At 31.1% G+C, this 20,139-nt stretch overlaps 1 protein-coding gene and 1 non-coding gene across 7 annotated transcripts in view; one reads left to right on the top strand and one right to left on the bottom strand.

The window, feature by feature from the left end:
* Nucleotides 1-20,139, bottom strand: part of LOC124531375 (tensin-1) — a 96,558-nt gene that overhangs the window by 62,750 nt on the left and 13,669 nt on the right. For 4 of the 6 annotated variants that reach the window (XM_047105929.1, XM_047105931.1, XM_047105930.1 and 1 more), the window contains exons 2-3: nt 9,730-9,838; nt 9,171-9,208 (exon numbers count right to left, since the gene is read on the bottom strand). In XM_047105929.1, the coding sequence (XP_046961885.1) occupies nt 9,171-9,208; nt 9,730-9,838 (147 nt within the window). Of the gene's footprint in view, nt 1-23; nt 111-9,170; nt 9,209-9,729; nt 9,839-20,139 lie in introns of those variants that run through there. The other 2 variants (XM_047105935.1, XM_047105933.1) reach the window with 2 other exon arrangements.
* Nucleotides 14,131-14,202, top strand: Trnam-cau. The gene has a single exon. It is a non-coding gene; the product is annotated as a tRNA-Met (tRNA).

The raw sequence follows: 20,139 nt of genomic DNA, 5'->3' as shown, positions 1-20,139 counted from the left end.
CATGAAAATTTGCGAATGTGTACCACAAAGGCGCGAGTGAATTTCGCGTGCGCGTGGGCCGATCGGCGCGCGCGTCGACACTGTCGGCAGCTCGGCCTGGCGGATTCGCGAGACTGGCCGAAAGCCGGGCACTCCGTGGAACGTTGCACCTGACCCGCGCCCGCAGCACCCGACACCAGCTTCCAGCTATCGTAGATGCGAACCCATCCTCTTAGCATGCCTACACGCTTAGTAATGTTACATTAACTTATCTATGATCGTCTCGTTTTAGCACCACTTGAAATGTGTTTGACAAATATTATATATGTATATTTGTTTAAACCAAACCAACGAGGGAAGTATTATTTAGTTCTCTATGCCATATAGTCCTACCACTATCGATACGAGATTGATAACATAATGATTACTGTAAAGAAGGACCCCTCCAGTATGTATAAGTACATATATCTTTATATAAATAGATTGAACTACAATAGAACGGGATTCGGTAAATACAACGTTAAACGTATTCACTGAAATCAGAGTCTGGGTACTTTCCACGCGAACGCCTGTAAAACTATTACAGTAACATCAAACTTTGCATGGGATATTTATGTACTATCAACAAAATATCTGGTTTTATAACGATTTTAACTTTATGAAACACATCATTAATCGAATGAGGTGAAGGTTATTCGTTTCAGACGCTTTAAAAGATGTTTCGAAAGGAATAAAAAGTCAGTCAATGGAATATCGTGGAATATTATAATAGACGATGCTGAGAAAAATAGTATTTATAATTAATATTTTGGTTTATAACAATTACTAAAAAAAAAGATTATATATAACAATGACTCAACATATAAAATCATAGAATATAATGTTTTGCAGTTCGAATATTTTAATTATTTATGAAATACTAATAAATAGATATGGTATTCTTCAATAAAATATATTCAAAAAGCAATTAATAACTATTAAATTGAAAATGTTATAGATATCTGTTAACAATTGTCAAATGAAGGGTTTAATATCTGTCAACGCGCTACAAAAAAAGAACACTCACGCTCTCTAAGGCTTAGAGTTAAAATCTTAAGTAGTCTTTCAAAGCTCTGTACACTAAAGTCTTACTCATTTAAATCCCACTGAAAAGGGTCGCTATTCGTAACTTAAAACTGCTTCAAGGAATTTTCAACTAAACATTTGAAATGGTGTTTATCAGAGAATTGTGAAGGTCACATCACAAATGTTTTAATCATCAATTAGTTGTGTCATTTTGCAAAGTTTGGTATTAAATGGCTCATAAATGCAATCGCGATGTCATTGAAAATCGTTGCATGTTTTGCAAATTCAATTCATCAATTTTCGAGTGGCATCGCGTACCTTTTCTCAGTAATTTCGGCGTCCGAACGTCCTCTTCATTATCATTTTGCACCCGAGCGCTATTGCGAGTTGTGAGGCGTAATGCCGGCCCCCTCATTCCATCGCCCTCCCACTCACCCCCAATACTCGCAATCTTTGTTCAAGCTTGAAATGCTGTACGTATCGTGGTAACGATATTCATTTTCATACACAACTAGATATATTCTTTAAACAATTTCGGGAAAAGTTCAAACAACCCTTACTTTCAATTTGACTTTTGTTTGTACGTATATAAATTTAAATAAGCGTTTTGTATTTATATACTCAACTAAAATCACTAGCAGCATACAAAATGGTTATAAATTTAATTTCTAGTAGCCGATGACGTCACAGTAAGATCGTTGACTCCTCTATGGTTAACGCTACTTAACGGCTCTCGCGTATCGCTCAATGACACCCTTATGACTACATCTTTCTTTATCTTACTAAAACATTTGTGATATTAAACCTTATAATAGTCTTATGAGAGATTAAACTTTCTACGTCAATTACCAAAGCAAATATAACAATATCGTAGATAAAATTGCGTTTCGCTAAATAATAGATTTACATTCCAACGAACACAATGATATAATAAAGAGTTCCTCGCTTGACCGCGTAATCTCAAAAAACCGGGTTAAATCGCGTCCATTCCATCTTTGTTAACTATGTATATTACTTGCGTGATGTACGCGGGCTCGAAATTCATTCCGGTTTATCTTATTCGATTTATCGAATTCACATTAATCAAAGTCGGATGGATGTGGCTAGCGTGGACATGAGCGCATATCTGTGAAATGCGAACTTTTTTTTGAATTACGGGTTTTCGTGTGAATGTAAAGTTTACATAATATTTTACACAGTAAATCAAGCTGTCAAGCCATCCACGGCATACACGAACCAATTTCATCATTATATTCTCGTATTTTTCCTTTGAAGATATACAAATGTATGTTTTATATGCGTACCCGATATAAACCACATAAAAAGGCTAAATTTATCGATCTTTTGACCCATAATCGGAGTATTTAAGAACGATAATATTTCTAATATTATTTTATTTGTATCGATATTGAAGAATAAATATACAAACAAAATTCTTGCGTGTCATCTTTTAGAATACCAAAATTCCGCACATGTCGGCATACAAGTCTGCTTTTCGTTTTAATCTTATTTATTTTAAGTGAGGTGTCCCGCTGCGGCTCAACCTCACACACGCCGAGAAATAAGACTAAAAATACGAGATTTCGTTCAATTCACGAAACAACCAATCTCGCGAATAATCGCAAAGCTCTTGTGCTTATTTCTTTCTCGATTATTTATTGTTGGACATATTGTTTTATCGTCGATAAGTAAAACACAGAAACGAATCGTCCTCCTACAGTCTGTGTAGAATTTATGAGATTTTTACGATCCAATTTACATTTAAAGAGTAAGTAACGGTCTTGTAAGTGGTGTTCGTGATCCCTGACTATCAATATCGAAATACATTTGGGAGCTCCTAATAACCGATATAGTTCATAAAACTAAAACTTCTCGATAGTACCAAAGCTTCAAAATGCGTGATTAGAAACGATCATTTATTCGTGACTCGTATATTTGAATTATTTATGTGTTAAGACATAAACAGCGATTACTTATAATAGAATTATTTATAAATTAATATTATTTATTATTCATCATTAAATAAAAATATTCGATGTATTCAAATGTATCAGATTTTAACAAAATATAAAATTGAAACATTTTGACATAGCAAAAATAAATAAAGCGGCCATATAATCAAAGCATTCAAAATATCGGCTAACAGGATATCGTGATAGCTAAAGTCCTTTGACACTCACGAAAATATTTCACATTTGAAATGCAAATTTGTTTTCGAGGGAAAATTTGGAATAAAGTTAAAGAAAATTTAGCATAAGTTTCCATCAGGTCAACCTAGTTGCACAAAACTTTCATTGAATAAATAAAATTTTAACAAAAAGAAAAACCGACTTCAAACAAAACATTATTTTAAAACAAATAAAAATGTACTAAAAAGTAATAAAAATAATTGCATATTTAACATATTTTTGAGAGTCCTCCTAGGTAAAATGAAATGAAAAATATTAGACTACTTAAAAGTCGATTTACGATTATATAACGTAGTTATAGTTATTGTTATATTTGGAGCTGGTGTCAGCCACGGGTACACGCTTCAACAATCAAAAGAAAGAAGCGATACGAGCCTCTTGATTGACCCAGTATAATATCGTATAAAAGGTAATTTGTAAGAAACATATTTCTTAAAGTATTCTCGTATTGTTTTTTGATAGATATAGTGAAGGTTGGCTGACACCGACTCCAAATATAGCAATAATTATAACTACATTATATAATCGTAAATCGACTTTTAAGTAGTCTAATATTTTTCATTTCATTTTACCTAGGAGGACTCTCAAAAATATGTTAAATATGCAATTATTTTTATTACTTTTTAGTACATTTTTATTTGTTTTAAAATAATGTTTTGTTTGAAGTCGGTTTTTCTTTTTGTTAAAATTTTATTTATTTTTTGATTTTAAGTGAAGCTGATGTAGACTAACATTTTTTTAATATGGATAGATTAAGCGTGCCGTTTATATGAATCAGAAACTACTTCGGGGACAATTTCAAAAGAAACTTTCGAATAAAGCAAAAATAGATTTTCGAAAATGCGGCTTTAATACGTCATGCGGCATAAACTACAAGGTACCACCCTCGAATGAGCTGTAATCGACCTCAGTACAAAAAAATTTGCAAAAGAGCTATTCGTATGCTATGTCGTACATCATATGACATCACATCATATACACAAAATTTGATTAAAGACAGTAAGAAATTCTGCCCCAAATCGCACCCTAACTGTAAGCCGTTTAGGAATTCCGTCAATATATAGTATAAAACAAAGTCGCTTTCTCTGTCCCTATATCTTTAAAACTACGCAACGGATTTTGATGCGGTTTTTTTTAATAGATAGTGTGATTCAAGGGGAAGGTTTGTGTATATAATAAATGAACAATATAGTAAAGAAACACTGACAATTTTAGAAGTTTGCAATGTGATGTCGTAAATAAACAAATTCTTTAGTATCAGTTTTGCACCCGTGAGAAGTCGGGGCGGGTCGCTAGTTAATTATAATATTCGATTATGACAATTACATGAACATAACCACGTTCCGGAAGATGATTTAAATATCCAAGTAACCCATAAATAAAAGATTCGACCGAGTATTGCTAACGTGCTCCTCAGAATTGTTCCGTTCCCTCCCGTTCCCTTAATTTGTCATGGATCCTATACTCAGAACCTTACCAAACTTTCACCAATCTACCCTTAAAGTATGTCCTTTATAATTTTAAAAGAATCATCAAAATTGTGCCAACCAATTTTGAGTTATTCACCTATTTATCGCGCACATACATAATACAAATTTAAGACTTATGTCGTTTTCATACGGATACCATCATCGGAAAAAAATTAAAAAAAAATGGGACCCCACGGGAAGCACTACCTTTCAAACAAAAAAAAAATTATCAAAATCGGTCTACCCAGTAAAAAGTTATGAGGTAAGAAACATAAAAAAAAAAAAAAAAAAAAAAATACAGACGAATTGATAACCTCCTCCTTTTTGAAGTCGGTTGAAAAGTAGTTTAGTTGGACATCCAATCAATGTGAATCTTCTTTTAAATTGTATTTTATTATTCATACATTTTGATTAATCGAAGTTTTAATAAAAATGTGTATGTCTTGACATATAAGTATGTTTTTAATAAGAAATCAGATTTCAAATAAACATTATTCAAAATGAATTTGTTTACAAGTGACCAAAAAAGGTCACGCTAAGAAAATACTTTAGTCTACGTAACCTTTTCAAACAAAGGATAGACTACAGACAGATAGTTAGTTAGTACAGATAGTTTCATTAATATTGTTCTTAAGTTCTTCAATTTATATTCTGAATTAATAACTAAGTCGAGATTTCAATGGCGAACTAAATTATATTCAGCGTTTAGAAATATCAAATGAAAAGTAATAAATAATATCCACAGATTGCACGCCCAAACTTACATACATTCATTATATATATCATATACTATCATCGTCGTATACATATACGAAACACGTGCTACTTTATCTTATCTTTGTTGTTAAAATAAAAATCATCTTATATATTAATACCTACTAATACAAATATACATTTTAAGACATATTTATAAATAAATGTGTGTAGTATCTACATTTTTCTGGAACTCTTTTCTTGAATAATGCTAATAGTATTAATTTTCATAATAATAAAACAATTTTTTTTTCCAAAAATCTCATAGCTCGATCACATAACTTATGAGTAATATATTTAAATTGTCCTTTATTTTAATTTCTCAATTTAAATTCTTTAATATATAATTGTTATGACTTAACTACGATTATTATATATTTTTGTTATTGACATTTGATTTTATATGTTAGTTTGGTTTATACATATTTTTGAAGGTTGAAAAAAAGATGTTATGTATATCAATTGGTTATTTTAAGTATTTAATTATATCAATCAATAAACACCTCTGCTTTATTTTACTCTGTAAAATATATATATTTTATCGTTACAATATATGTACTTTATTAAGTTTTCGTATTATCTTCTTTATATAAAACATTATTATAAACACAAGTAATGAACACCAGAAACAAGACCAAACATATCGAAATATTAGCGACCCACCATGGTTTCTGGTTCAGTTTATTGATAAGAAATATGCAAATAGTAAAATTTTCGATACTCGATAACTATAAATTAATGAATATAACTCTTCAATATCGATATTATTCATTCTATAATATTTTATCCCTTTTTTAAATTGTAACTCAAAAGCTCACTTTGTATTATCTGAGATCGGTAATTTTACTAGCGCTCTCGTATGTTCAGTTTAAATTCCCGGACGATTTTCCAGGCAAATCGCATTCAAAGCAAAAATTTCACGCGCGTTGAAACAAAATCCAGAAGTTTCTATTCAATTGAAGATAAGCCCTTTTTAACGTTCTCTTTTTGTCCCAACTACGACGACGTAGCATTAAAAGATAATGCATTCGTTCTATTTGTATGTAGCTGTGCTGTAAAAAAATCTTTAAAAGCATAAGGTTTTGACACAATGAAGAAAAAATGACCAGCGGTACGTGTATTATTTAAAAAACGAATGTAAGAATCAATTATTTTTTACGAAAATCCATCTAATTAATTAAAATACAAAAATACTACGTAGCCATGTTACACGCGGTTTTTAAAACTGAAATAGTAAATAAAAAATAATAAAAGCATAAATTGTACCCCTCTTTTATTAAGGCTGGTTCCATCGTGTATTATTTTATTTTCTCTTTATGGTGTACAATAAAGTAAAATGTAAGGTAAAGCATATCACATAGATAAGACAAAATCGCTCAAATAACAAATCGTTAAAAGATTTTATTTAACTCTACCTGGTAGTATCTGTCGGTTAATCTTGCAACTGAATTCAAAACCAATTCCACTAAACCAATTGAGCTGAAATTTTGCACCTTTTTCTTTTGATGGTGATAATACAATCTAGCTTAAGTAGACATTACAATTTGCAATTTAATCAAAATGGCTACCGAATAAAATGTTTTTTTTTAAACGATACCAATTTTATTTTAGCTGTAATATCCTTTACCTACGTCTAAGATAAGAATTAAAAAATTACAATCTGTCATTAATACATTAAACATAGCGTATAATGAAATATCACGCTTTATTATAATAATATTTTGAATAATGTGACCAATTTAGAATGGTTGGCGAACAATGGGAACGTGACGAGCGGACAGGGGCTGATCGCCATCTACTGCTGCTGGCTAAACGTGGACTATAGTTGGACATTTCCGCTATCCTATGAATAATTTAAAATAAACTTAAAAGCATCATTTTCTTCTACATTTACGATATTTGCTCGAAACGAATGCGATTTTACATCAGCAAATTGTTTTATATTAATCTTCGTTCACTGGTTTTGTAAAAACAGTGATTTGAACTTAAAGTAAAATTGTTATAAATACATAAGATCATACATATTTTCACTAATACACATGCTTATAAAACCATTCGAGTTTTGGATCGTATCCCATAAGCAATGGGACTCTATTTTTAATACGTAGAGTTGAATTCACATAGCTAAATATTATTTTCTATTACAGATTCTATAACATTATATTATTATAAATTGTCAACAGTTCATACCGACTTTCGTACCGTACTTTTCATACCGTTCTTTTAAAAAAAATGACTAAATAGAATTCGAGGTATTTCAATATCAAATATCAAAATTAATCAAAATATTTTTTTCGTGAAAGAGTTGACGTTTATAAATGTATACAACGCCATCTTGTGGACATTTACTACAACACTAGGCCACATTCGTGACATATTGCGCAAGCGTTCGTGATGTCTGTCCACGATTAAACTACATCAGTTATAGCACTATATAGATGGCACCACAAAGAACAAAAACCGTTATTATTTAAGAGAATTATGTTCCGGACAGTAAATATTAATAATGATTTCAACTATCAGGTTTACTTTTACATTTCGACAGATCAAACACCTGTGCGACAAGCATGTGCGTCTATTTGCATTTTCCGACTACGATCGGGACTTAGATCATCACTTATATCTTAGAAGTAAGATATATAAATGTAGGTACATTTTAGCCTTTTAAATGTATCTAAGTATGTAATTACACAAAATAAGAAAATGAACTTTGGTGAGGGGTTTGCGAATTTGAATTTTAAGAACGATTTATTATTATTATTATTTCAATTCACAAGTACTTTCTGCTAAATTCTTGTGATGTCATAACGGCATTCCGTTGCTAGGATTCGCTTAGAGTTATTGTAGGTACAATATACCTACCTCTATATATATTCTATTCCAACCAAAACACGACAAAAGCCAAATAAACAATAGTTGACAGCAAATTTACGCGATATCATTGATCGAGAGCTTGTTTAATGTATAATATTTACGTATTTGATTTGCAAAAATTGCGTTTTAAACTTTGACAAAACTGTTACCGGAATTTTGGAAGATAAATTAAAATTGAATGGAAATAAGTACTAAGTTTAATAGTTTTGAATTATGAATTAAGATATATTGTTTTCATATATGTACATTCACTCTTAGTAATGTAAAATATAGCTCATAGACAGACAGAGTTAATTTCGCATTTATAACATAAGTTTAGATAATGCTTAATAGCCGAAGTTGCCGGATTCAAATTCGGAGAAGCACCACTGATTTTTCATGTTATACCTCAGGCTCGGAAACGAAAGAAAACATCGTAAGTACATAAATTTGTCTTTATCACATAAAAACTGTCACATGTGTATTGGCAAGCTATAGAGTATTGTTAATGGAGTATTCCAATAGTCCAAATCTTCACCTCAAAAGAAGAGAGGCCTAAGTCCTAAGTTTTGTAATATTTGAACTGATATATTGGTTTTGGTTACAAAATTTTAAATGCTAACAGTTATGTTAAGATCCTCATATCCTATTCGTGTTGAAACCATGAACTTGTAAACTATTCAAATAAAAATACAGAATTAAAAAATAACGGAGTAATCATATTTGTTTGTGCAAACCTTTCAAATAAAAAATGACATGAACAAATCAAATACCATTTCGCCTTAAAACATCAGCCAATAGATAAAGCAGACTAATTAACGTCTATGAATCAACTAATTAGGTACGGTATCTTTATACATACCTTGCTCTCGCAGCCCGTGTGACAGACATATTTGCACACTGAAACAAGAAAGTATTTATTTAGTGTCTTGTTCATTTTAATGACCAATTAATTAGCTAGAAGCATTGATTTTATCTAATTAGAAATTATTATCAATTCTTTGGCATTAAATTAATTAATTTCAACGTTAACATACTTTCGATAAAGTTTTTTTAAAATTTCATTTAAAACGACAAGTTCTTAAGATAAGCTATGTATAAAATAGATGGCATTAAATTAAAAAATAAAGCTATATATATAAATTTCAACATTAAATTTAACAGCCATACCATTTGCATTCTGAAATCTATATAACCGTGACATTCAGTTTAAATATTACGTCTAGAGTTTTAGTCATTTCGTGGTCAATGACCTTTGAATGTCAATAGCGTAAAATAAACAAGTAAAGAAAAAGCTTAATACAAAAAAATCCATCTGTATTAAGTTTCACGATCAATAACAAAATTAAAATGTAGAGTCGTTAAGTTTTTTTTGGGCATTGGACATGAACGAATTAATATCGGCAAATTTAGATACTCACCTCGGCAGCAACTACCCTGGTTGTGTACGAGCTGATGGCACCATTGACAGGATCTCGGTTTCTTGAATACCTTGCTCCGGAATGCGTGCGCCTGCGCCACGCCCTCTTTCTGCAATCAAATTCCTCCCTTAACACACGCTTTCACAATTCCTTATATATATATATAACATATAATATTACCATTTTAAATAAAATTTTGTAAAAAAAATATCAGCGAACGCTTTCTGTTCTACTGTGGAATTCTACAGGCAATGAATAAGTAAATACAAGACATTGTTATAGATATATTTTAATTCACAGGCACGCGGCTGTTAAACGGGTGAGTGGGCTCGACCACCGGTCATCTCGCCCTTACCTGCTTTCAGTATCTATCCCTTGCGACTCACAATGGATATTTTATAATAGCGGTGGGAGTTGAGCCCATTCATGATGACGCGCGCGCTTTCTATCGCGTACGTAAAATACTCATTATAGTCATAGTAAAACGTAGTTATTGTTAATTAAAAAGTGGATTTACCAATGTGTGACTGTAAATTACATTTATTGCTATCGACTTTCTTGCCACATTACTTCGTCATATGCTACAATTTCCTTTCAATGAGCACCCGCCGTCGTCGGGCGTGATCTTTATCTTGTTAAAGCCCTGACACGTTTAACACTCGTTAGCAAATTGTAACTGACAAGTTGAATCAGATCTTGTGAAGTTTATACAAAAGTAATTCGAAATGAAACGCATCTGTTTTTGCTCTCGAATTGCTTGTAAAATGTTACTCATGCTAAAGTGGTTGAAGCAGAAAGCAGATTACAAGCTTTGTGTTTGTGTACGAGGGCTTCCAGTGCTCTCATGCTCCCAATTATAGTACAATGACGTCATAAGCCTGTGCAGGCGCCGGCGCCGACGATAACGGTGCCATTTGCGGTCCAGATGATATGAATATTATAAATCGATTCCGAATTTAAAATAGTAACAAAACATAAACGTTTTATCTCACATGAACATAAATAAAAATAATGTTGTTTGATTACCGTTAAACGGAATATATGAATAAATTTGTATAAGTATGAACCGATTTAGAATAATGAGTACTAAGAAGTAAATTTTACAATGTTTTCTTTAAATCGCAACATAAAGCTTGCGAACTAGGCATTAATTATTTTGAAATAGCAGAACAATTGCAAATAGCATTATAAGAAATCACGTCACGAACATATCGCTCCGCACACGTGTTCCTCGACCACCTGCCGACGCCTATTCGTCGTATGGGCTGCGCCTGCGCCCGTGCCGGGCCGATACTCGACAAAAAAGATGTTCCTCTACAGTAGCCCTATGGGGACACATTGAGATGTAAAGTTGCACATGCCCCATTAGCTGATTGAATCAAATTTCATCGAACAGCTGGTTTGCTGCTTTCGTTCAACAAAGCATTGAGCATTAAGTAGGGATACAAATAGATATACACTTTATATGGTAGCTATTCACTGGAATTATCTGGAAGATCTGAGTCTTATTTTTGAGCGTAAATGAATTCTCAATATTATAGCGCTAATTCATGTTCTCTTTTATGACTCGAAGTCATAGTTTTTCATTTATAACTGATAGTCATGAAATATATTACTTATATATCGATAAAATGAAACACTCATAAAAACGGTAGTAAAAATATAAGTGATAATACTGTGGACAGTTTACCCTTCAAAATGCTATAAACAAATGAACTATATATTATTTTGTGCAATAAAAACGTAGCACAGCAAGGAAGTTGGTGTATAGCAAAAAATGCTTCTGATAAAATTCAGTAATTCAATCTTAAAAAGTAAGTTATGACTTACGAGAAGGCATCTAACGATTTTATTAATCACGAAGAAACGTCATGAATATTATTTTAGAGTTATATCTGCTGCTAACCCTGAACACGGAACTTTTGATCAAGGAACAAGTGAGCGATTGAGGATGAAAACAAAGGGTCCAATGTCGGAAAGGCGATAAATCAACGGAACCGGCACGCTTTGATATCAACCGCCATTGTTTTGTAATAGTAACTAAACGACCATTGCTATTACTCAGTTATTTCTGTTCATCAAATTACTATCTTTCCTATTCACGGCTGCTAATATATACCACACGACTTCCTGAGTTAATTGCTTTAAATAAAGTTTAAGATAGATAAAAAAAAACTTCACAATTAAATGCGATAGTTTTTGTATGCAGTTTAATTTATTCGTATAAATTTTTGTTTAATTCTACGACACGTTGAAAATTAAAGTGACTTTTGAATGTTATTTATATTTGAAACATGTATAATTCTGCAGTAATACGTTCTAGAATTTTTCCATAAAACAACTAGATTCCACCAGCTCATTAATATTTAAATACGTACATACGTTGCATAATTTTGTATCTTAGTAAAATTTAGCAAGTACAATATATGTAATAATTACATGTATTGAAGATAGAACAAAAAAATATATATATCAAATTTCCTATTCACTCTATGCTTATCAATAAAATATGTTTTTATCTCTTGAGTAATATAATTTATGAGTGTATGGACTATCAAACGACTTTAACACAAAGCTTTCATTGCACAATTACTTCCGATTCTATCTTAATTTGGGTGAAATAAAGGAGGCACTACGATAAGCGATGACACTGTTACTCTATATTAATGAACCAGTTTAGTCTTATCTACAGTCTTAAGATACTTTCGTAAACTTTTAAACGCATGTGGTATGAAATTTACAGCTTATTATACGTGACGTCGAATTCAGGATACGGCTTGAGATGTTTATAAAAAAATAAGGAATTTGTGTGACAATTGAGTTAACCTATAGCGGCAATTTCTAAAGGTGTATACTTAGAGACGTGACAGGCTTTTCATTAAAGGGCCTAGGACAGAAACTATACAAAAATTGTCTCACGCGCATAACATCGTGCGAACACGGTGTTGCATCAACAATCACTAGTCACATAATAATCATGTACGATTCCTGGTAACATATTCAATACAAATTAATCTACAAGAGTGCGTGGATGCAATGCCTGATGGATCGATTCCATAATAAGCACTGTTTACGATGTTCTGCTTATATTTATTGTGTAATGGTTGATGTAAAGTAAAGCTTCTAACACACGTGCTCATTATTAGTATGGACGTGTGCCCTGACTAAGCAGTTGCTACTAAGGAACATGTATTCAAAAAGGTAACTAATATATGCCTATATTATTGGACTAAGCTCAAAATTCCATTATTTCTTCGAGTATGCTACCTATAGAGCGAAGAGATGAGTTGAACACAATTGATATGCTTTGAGCGCTTTTGATTATATTTTCATTTCATTAAGGAGTATCTTAACAAGATTATCACACTAAAAATGTACTGCTAAAGGTTATTCTATTTTTAACTGTGCAATTAATGTGCGTTTAAATTGTATTTTATATAATTCACAAATATATTGTTAATGCATACGTGGTCGTATTTTTATATGATAGCGGATTGGCAAATGGCCCACTTAAGATACCTACACAGATAGGTTACACAACAATCATTATAAAAAATATTCATTAGAAACATAAATAACTTCCCTCAATTTTTACTATCTAAACAATTGTAACTCTACAAATTGTTAACGAAACCGTTGTAAACTCAAGAATGTTTCTGATATTCAAGATATTTTTCAGTGTCTATTAGTTATCCTTTAACAATGAGCAGTAATTTCTAGAAAGTAATCTTAATTGCTACTTTCAATTAAATATATTCCTTTAACTATAAATTGCGTACAGTTGAAAGTACCGCTTAGTTAGTCGTTACTTGAATGAGCAATCATTTTCCTCTATTCACACTTTCTCTAAATAATACCTATTTTTGCCAAAAGACAATGTTAAACATTTCTTTTTTTTAATTTCGGTAGGAATTTTTACGTCTAATATATATTATATCGCAGCCATTATTAATTTATACATGTTAATATTTCAATTTTTGCATGTGGATTGATGTATGATATATGCAGGTTATTATTAATATTTTGGCTATTTGCAAGTATAATATACCTATTTTGATATAAAACCTCTTTCAACTTGGTATAGTCGATCGCGTAAATGGACCACCAAATGAAAAGTGCACAAATTTTGGCGCTCTTAAAATCAGTAAATATAACCTTACATCACTAATAAAATCTACCTTAGTAATTCCGAATGAAATATATTTATCATTTTTCTTATTATAGTTTCATTTCACCAATAAAATATACAATACATTCAGATTATGAATTAAATATGCAAAACGAAATAAAATGAAAACGCATATCTAAATTTTATTTTCTATATTCACTGTTGATATTACTCCTTAAATGATTAGGTCGCAGTAGCGATAAGCCTTGCATAAATTTATATCTCATAAACGTAGCAGAGTGGCGCAGTGGAAGCGTGCTGGGCCCATAACCCAGAGGTCCGTGGATCGAAACCACGCTCTGCTATAAATATATTTTTGAAATATTATTTATGATCAAACAACTAACACGGCATTTGTATGATTATGGTTTTCCCCTATTGTTATTAATTGAAGGGTCAGCCCCTATCTGTAAGGAAGGGTAACTCAATTACGAACAAATGCAGTAAAGGTGAAAATATTACGCTACATAAAGATACCTGGAGTTGTCTATAGAAAGAAGGATATTATAAAGTATAATGCATAGCTACGAAAATTGTAAAGCCAAAATTTTGACAAAACAAAATAAAACTAATAAATCAGTAATTTTATAATAAAAAAAAAACACTTTATCTTAGGCTAAGGAAATAATGTAGCAAGAAATTGTTGTTATATTTTATAGGTATTAAAATATTTTATTACGTTTCTACAATGTAACATTAAAATAAAAAAATAAACATCTTTAACGCTTTTTAATCGTGATGTTACGTTGTGTTTTGGTTCTATTATTTTACTTTATTCATGCCTGATAACTTTGTCATATAAAAATATCATTAAAATATTATGGGTTAAAACCGGCATGTCTTAATATACGTAAATGTATACTTTCTATTTTACCCAAATTTTATGGCGAGTGCATGACGAACGACTATTTATTGTGCACAGATACGAACCCCACTGTTTTATAAATTACAATCCAACTTTACGAAGTTAATTACGTTAATGGATAAACTTTGTAACTAATTGTTATTTTCTAGGCTCGTGTAAATAAACACATACAAATAAATAGTTATTTCGCAACTGAATCCGAGAAACTTTCTTAGAACTTGAGATGATAAAATAAATGACAGAGGTCGCGGAGGATACGAGTACCACTATCGATAATGAAACACAGATATACTTATTGTATTTTATTTATATAATATTAAATATTTATATGATTACCTTTTTCTTTTTAGAAATTTATATTACGACGCGGTAGGCTCTGTGTAAGTAGGTACCACTCACTTATCAATTATTCGCAATCAATACTCTGTAATGCATATCTAAATTTAAAGTATGAGTGAGCCAGTTTAATTACAGGCACAGGAATACATACCTAACATTTAAAATCACTTGGTTGTTTGCGATTTTACGTTCGAAATGTAATATATCTTGCAGTGCAGTCTACCTTCCTTTCTACGATATTTTTTTTATACATGTTTGACATTAATAACGGTGTGATAGTCAAAATAGTAAGTATTAAATTATTAATTTGATTCGCTGTGTAAGGCTGAATTTATTACAATCATTTTTGAATTATAGGTAGCCTAAAGGATGTTCAGTCAACATATCTATTTAATACTTCGATTATGGATGAATGACACAAATACTATCTATATAAGGTGAAGTGAAAGTCTAATTTAAGTCATAAAGGAAGTCTTAGTTTGCAAAGACACGAAAATGATCCTAAACCAAATATAAATATACACATTAATTTATAATAATCGGAACACACATAGTATTCGTACATGTTTCTATTTCTGGTATTATAAAAGCATATACATTATTTTTTTAATAAGATAATTATTAATGAATATATGTATATTGATTGAATAAATGTATGATACGTATGTAATAAATAAAAACTAACACTTAGTTGGCAGATTTCAACTGTATATGCCAAACAAGCAAACACATATAAATTATTTAAATTATTACTCATAATACGTAAAATTAATAAAAAGAGCCATAGAAGGTCATAGTATAGGTATTATAAATACAACCTGAAATTGAAAAATCTACGAACGCTCTGGTCTAAAATACGTAAAGGAAAATAATAATTTTTGTACTGAAATTTGTTGGGGCACTGTAAGTCATAAGAAAAAATATTAAGGCTGATTTTAGCGTACAGATTTTGTCATTTTTAAAAGTTATTTATTGTTTAAAAATGAAACGATTCCGAAGTCAAATAAGTTCCACTTGACAAATAGTACATAATAGATTGATATTCAATATCCCGACCATTCAATTTACAGAAACATCTCATAGCTATATTTTAAAAGATTTTCTCATATGCTCCTGGTAATGTAATCAAACTCATACAGCTGTTGATACAGATGTTAACCAACATCTGCTTGCGAAATAATAACAGTAAAACTCGAGCGCAAGTATTTTTACTGTATTCGACTAATTCTCTTTTTACCAATATGAAGCCCGCTAATAAGTTTATCGTCGACAAAATATTTTCATTTCAAGACCACCCGTACCGCAAATAAAGCAACCGTAACCGTCGTGTTTGTTTGCTTCTCAATATTATTTACGAATACACGTGAATTGTCATTCGATTCAATATTATACGTCAATACTACGACTAACCGCTAATGGATTATCTAAACTTACTATAAGTTACAACCTCATAATTTAATACTACAATGTGTATATAAAATAGAAGCAATAGCATGTAAAAACCCATTACAGTGGACTTAGCCCTCCTCTCAATTTACGAAAGTTAGAGTTTAACCAAGGCACAGAAAAAATGAGCCCCAAGTTTATCTGTTTGATGATACAATATACCTAATACAAAATTTTCAAAGATGGCTTTACGTGCTTACTGTGGTACAGGATTATAACACTGCCGTCTTCCTTACGCCTGAATTCAATAAAACCTTTTAAACTAGACGCAAGATTAACGACCAATAAATAAATTCAATAGTAATTCCATATTTATTATAAATCAATATTTAATTTATCAAAATGAAATTGTGAATAAAAAACCAAATAAATTGGTACAATACACATAAAGCTAGGTATTTTTAAGATTGATATACCGACGTTAGTTAACGACAAAAGTTTTAATCAAAATTCTATTTATCTTCGTTAAGAGTTGCATTTCATGGCGTGTTTCAATTAAATTAAATCTTGACTAGTTATTTATAGGGGCCGAGTAAAAGATGCGTTCACCGCTTAATGAGCGTCGATTGTTGAGAAAAATTTAGGGAATAAATGTCCAGTCGATTAAATGAAAAATGTTGTTACGGTGAATTTGGAAGCCCGAATGTACATAGCATTAATTGTTTGTTCTGGAAATGAGAGCACAATGGCACTGTGCGAGGCTGTTTCGCGCTTTGTTTGCTAAGTGTTGAAACCACCGTGACATCATACGCACATACACTCGTGTATGGCACACTCGAAGCGCCTTACGCAATTTTATAGATAAACGCCTTTAAAATGCGTTCTTAAATATTCATTAGTTATTTACGACGACGTACAAGAACATACCAATATGTAACTTTCCATTGTATTTTACAAGCACTTTCATTTCTCGTATTCCTTGTTGGTAAATTTATTTTTCGTAGCTTTTAAATATTTATTTAAATACGTGTATAGTTTGGGTACTTTATTACATCTAGTTTTGTGTCTGTATAAATGTTTATTATTATTAAAGTATATCCTAGTTGATATTAGGAATACTACATGCCAAAAATCACTATGTTAAGTACATTAAAATAATAATTGATTTAAATATTTTAGTATTTTTCTCAGAAATTTAAAATTTTATAGACGCGGCGATTACATTCAACTCCTGCATGTATTGTTTATTTTGTTTTGTATTTTATAAAACGTTAGATAATGAAAAAAAATTAAACTTAACAAAAACTTTATAAAATTTAATATTTCAAGTATCACAAAAGACGACTTGAATTTAATAACTGAATTAACAAGATATACCTATTGTATAAGAACTATTATGAAATTATGTATGTATAACTACTACACCAATTTACTTAGTGGTTATGCTATGACAGCCCCTGCTGGATGGCTACCCACACTTCGTTTATTCTACCGCGGAGTAGCAATACTCAGTATTGTTGTGTTCCAGTTTGAAGGGTGACCACTCGCTTAAAAGCTATACATATTACATACTCTGTTAATAATCTCAACATTTGTATAAATGTTTTCAAACCATGAATTTATTATAAAATAAATGTAGCACAAGAATACCTAAATCCTTGCGTCTCGGGTCACGCTACCGATTAGGGAAAACATTTTGTTTCTAAATTCGGCTTTATGAGAAGACCGACGTGCCATAACAATAAGACAATGCCTTTTTCATGCAAACATAAAAGATGCCTTAAATGAGCCATGAGTGGTCTTTTTGTCATTTGTCTGAATAATTGACGAATATTATCATAACATAAACAAGTTTTGAATTAATGACTTCCTTACAAATATCTACCGCGTCTTATCACAACTAATAGAACGAAGTATAATGTCTTAATACATTTTAGATATAGATATATATATACATATATACTTATATGAATAGTACTTTCATTTTCGTTTCGTTAATCTTAAATACGGCGATTATTTTATATAAATAACGATTATTATTTAAATAAAGATTTCACATTCAATATTATTTTTGTCATTAAGATAAAAATAAAATGATAAGCAAAATATTATTATTGCGTTTTAGAGTACAATTTGCATTTTCTTTACTTAAGGGTAAAGGATTTATGATCAAAATACTTCATACATATTTATTTAATTGCTGATATTGAAAAAGAGATTTAAAACAGTTATCACTTAACATAGAGATGAACTCATGTTCTCAAACTAAGTGGCTCTCTTAGCATTCTTAAATTATGCACCACAGTCAAAAGGTAGTGTTACGGAGCATTTTAAAACGAAGTTAATCGGATTAGTGCGAGACGGTATTGTATTTCGTAATAACGCAACATTAGCCTCTCTAGTTCGAAATAACTTTTGTGTCTTTCAGTTTGCGTTTTAATCGCACTTAAACTTAATTTAAATTTCATTATTATATTTATGTAGGTAGTGTATTACAAATTCTAATTCGCTAAAGCAAAGCGTCAAGGGTAATTTAAATGTTAATTGATTTTTTATAGTATCGAAGTTGAGAATGGTGATATGTTCAAGTAAAATAATAAGCTGTTCTTAAAATTTATCCTACTAATATTATAATGCTAAAGTTCATGAGGATGAAAACTACAGAACGGATTTGGATGAAATTTAACAGTAACATAGGTTCATGAGAATAACACATAGGCTACAATTTATAATGATTTTATGTAATTTGGTTATAATGTAACAATACATACCAAGTAAGTACATGAGCGAAGCCGGTGCGGGTTGCTAGTAGGTATATAATAATTTACTGTAATAATCTTGCCATTGAATAAAACACAGATTAAAGTCTAGGCATGTGAGTACCACAAAGTGCTAATGTGCTTAATTTTGGGATATAATTCTCCTTCTTAGATTAAGGAAACAATGGCGAAGAATCACGACGGATGCTGCACATTTGTTGAATTCTGCCACGTTAAAACAATTGCCCAACGGTTGGACATTTAAGGGCCTTTTTACAGAATATAGTAGGCTCAGGTAAAATAAGTCAATCATAGGTAAATTATTTACTTACTACGTGATTTCGTTTGTGTTTTTTCGTTCGAGTTTTTGACAAACGACAGAAACTTTTGTTAACATTCGTATTGTTTCGCATCAATAGACTGATTTATGGAATGAACGAACTTACCGTTTTTTTTACATATTTACGTACTACCTATTCAACAATCACGTTCAAGAGTAACCTCCTAGGGAAATTCTACTTTTACGCAACAATAAAGACATTACAGTCCTCCGAGCAGATAAGGGAAACGCGACCGTTGTGATGGATACGTGTGATTATAACCAGAAAATTTCCGCGATTTTATCGGATGTAAAAACTTATAAAAAAGTAACTAAAGACCCTACTAATAACATTCTTAAAAAGACATCCGCATTAATATCAAAACATCAAGAAAAACTAAATCTGGATAAAAAATCACTCGTGCCTACGAAGCAAAGCCTCCAAAACTGTATGGGTTACCTAAGATCCACAAAACTGGTGCTCCGCTGCGTCCTATTGTAAGCCAAATCGATACACCAACATATAGATTGGCTCAACACATAGCAAGGACACTATCACCCCTCCGAGGACACA

Source organism: Vanessa cardui, chromosome 7, assembly GCF_905220365.1.
Source record: "Vanessa cardui chromosome 7, ilVanCard2.1, whole genome shotgun sequence".
Taxonomy (NCBI): domain Eukaryota; kingdom Metazoa; phylum Arthropoda; class Insecta; order Lepidoptera; family Nymphalidae; genus Vanessa; species Vanessa cardui.
This window is presented reverse-complemented; position numbering and strand designations above follow the sequence as displayed.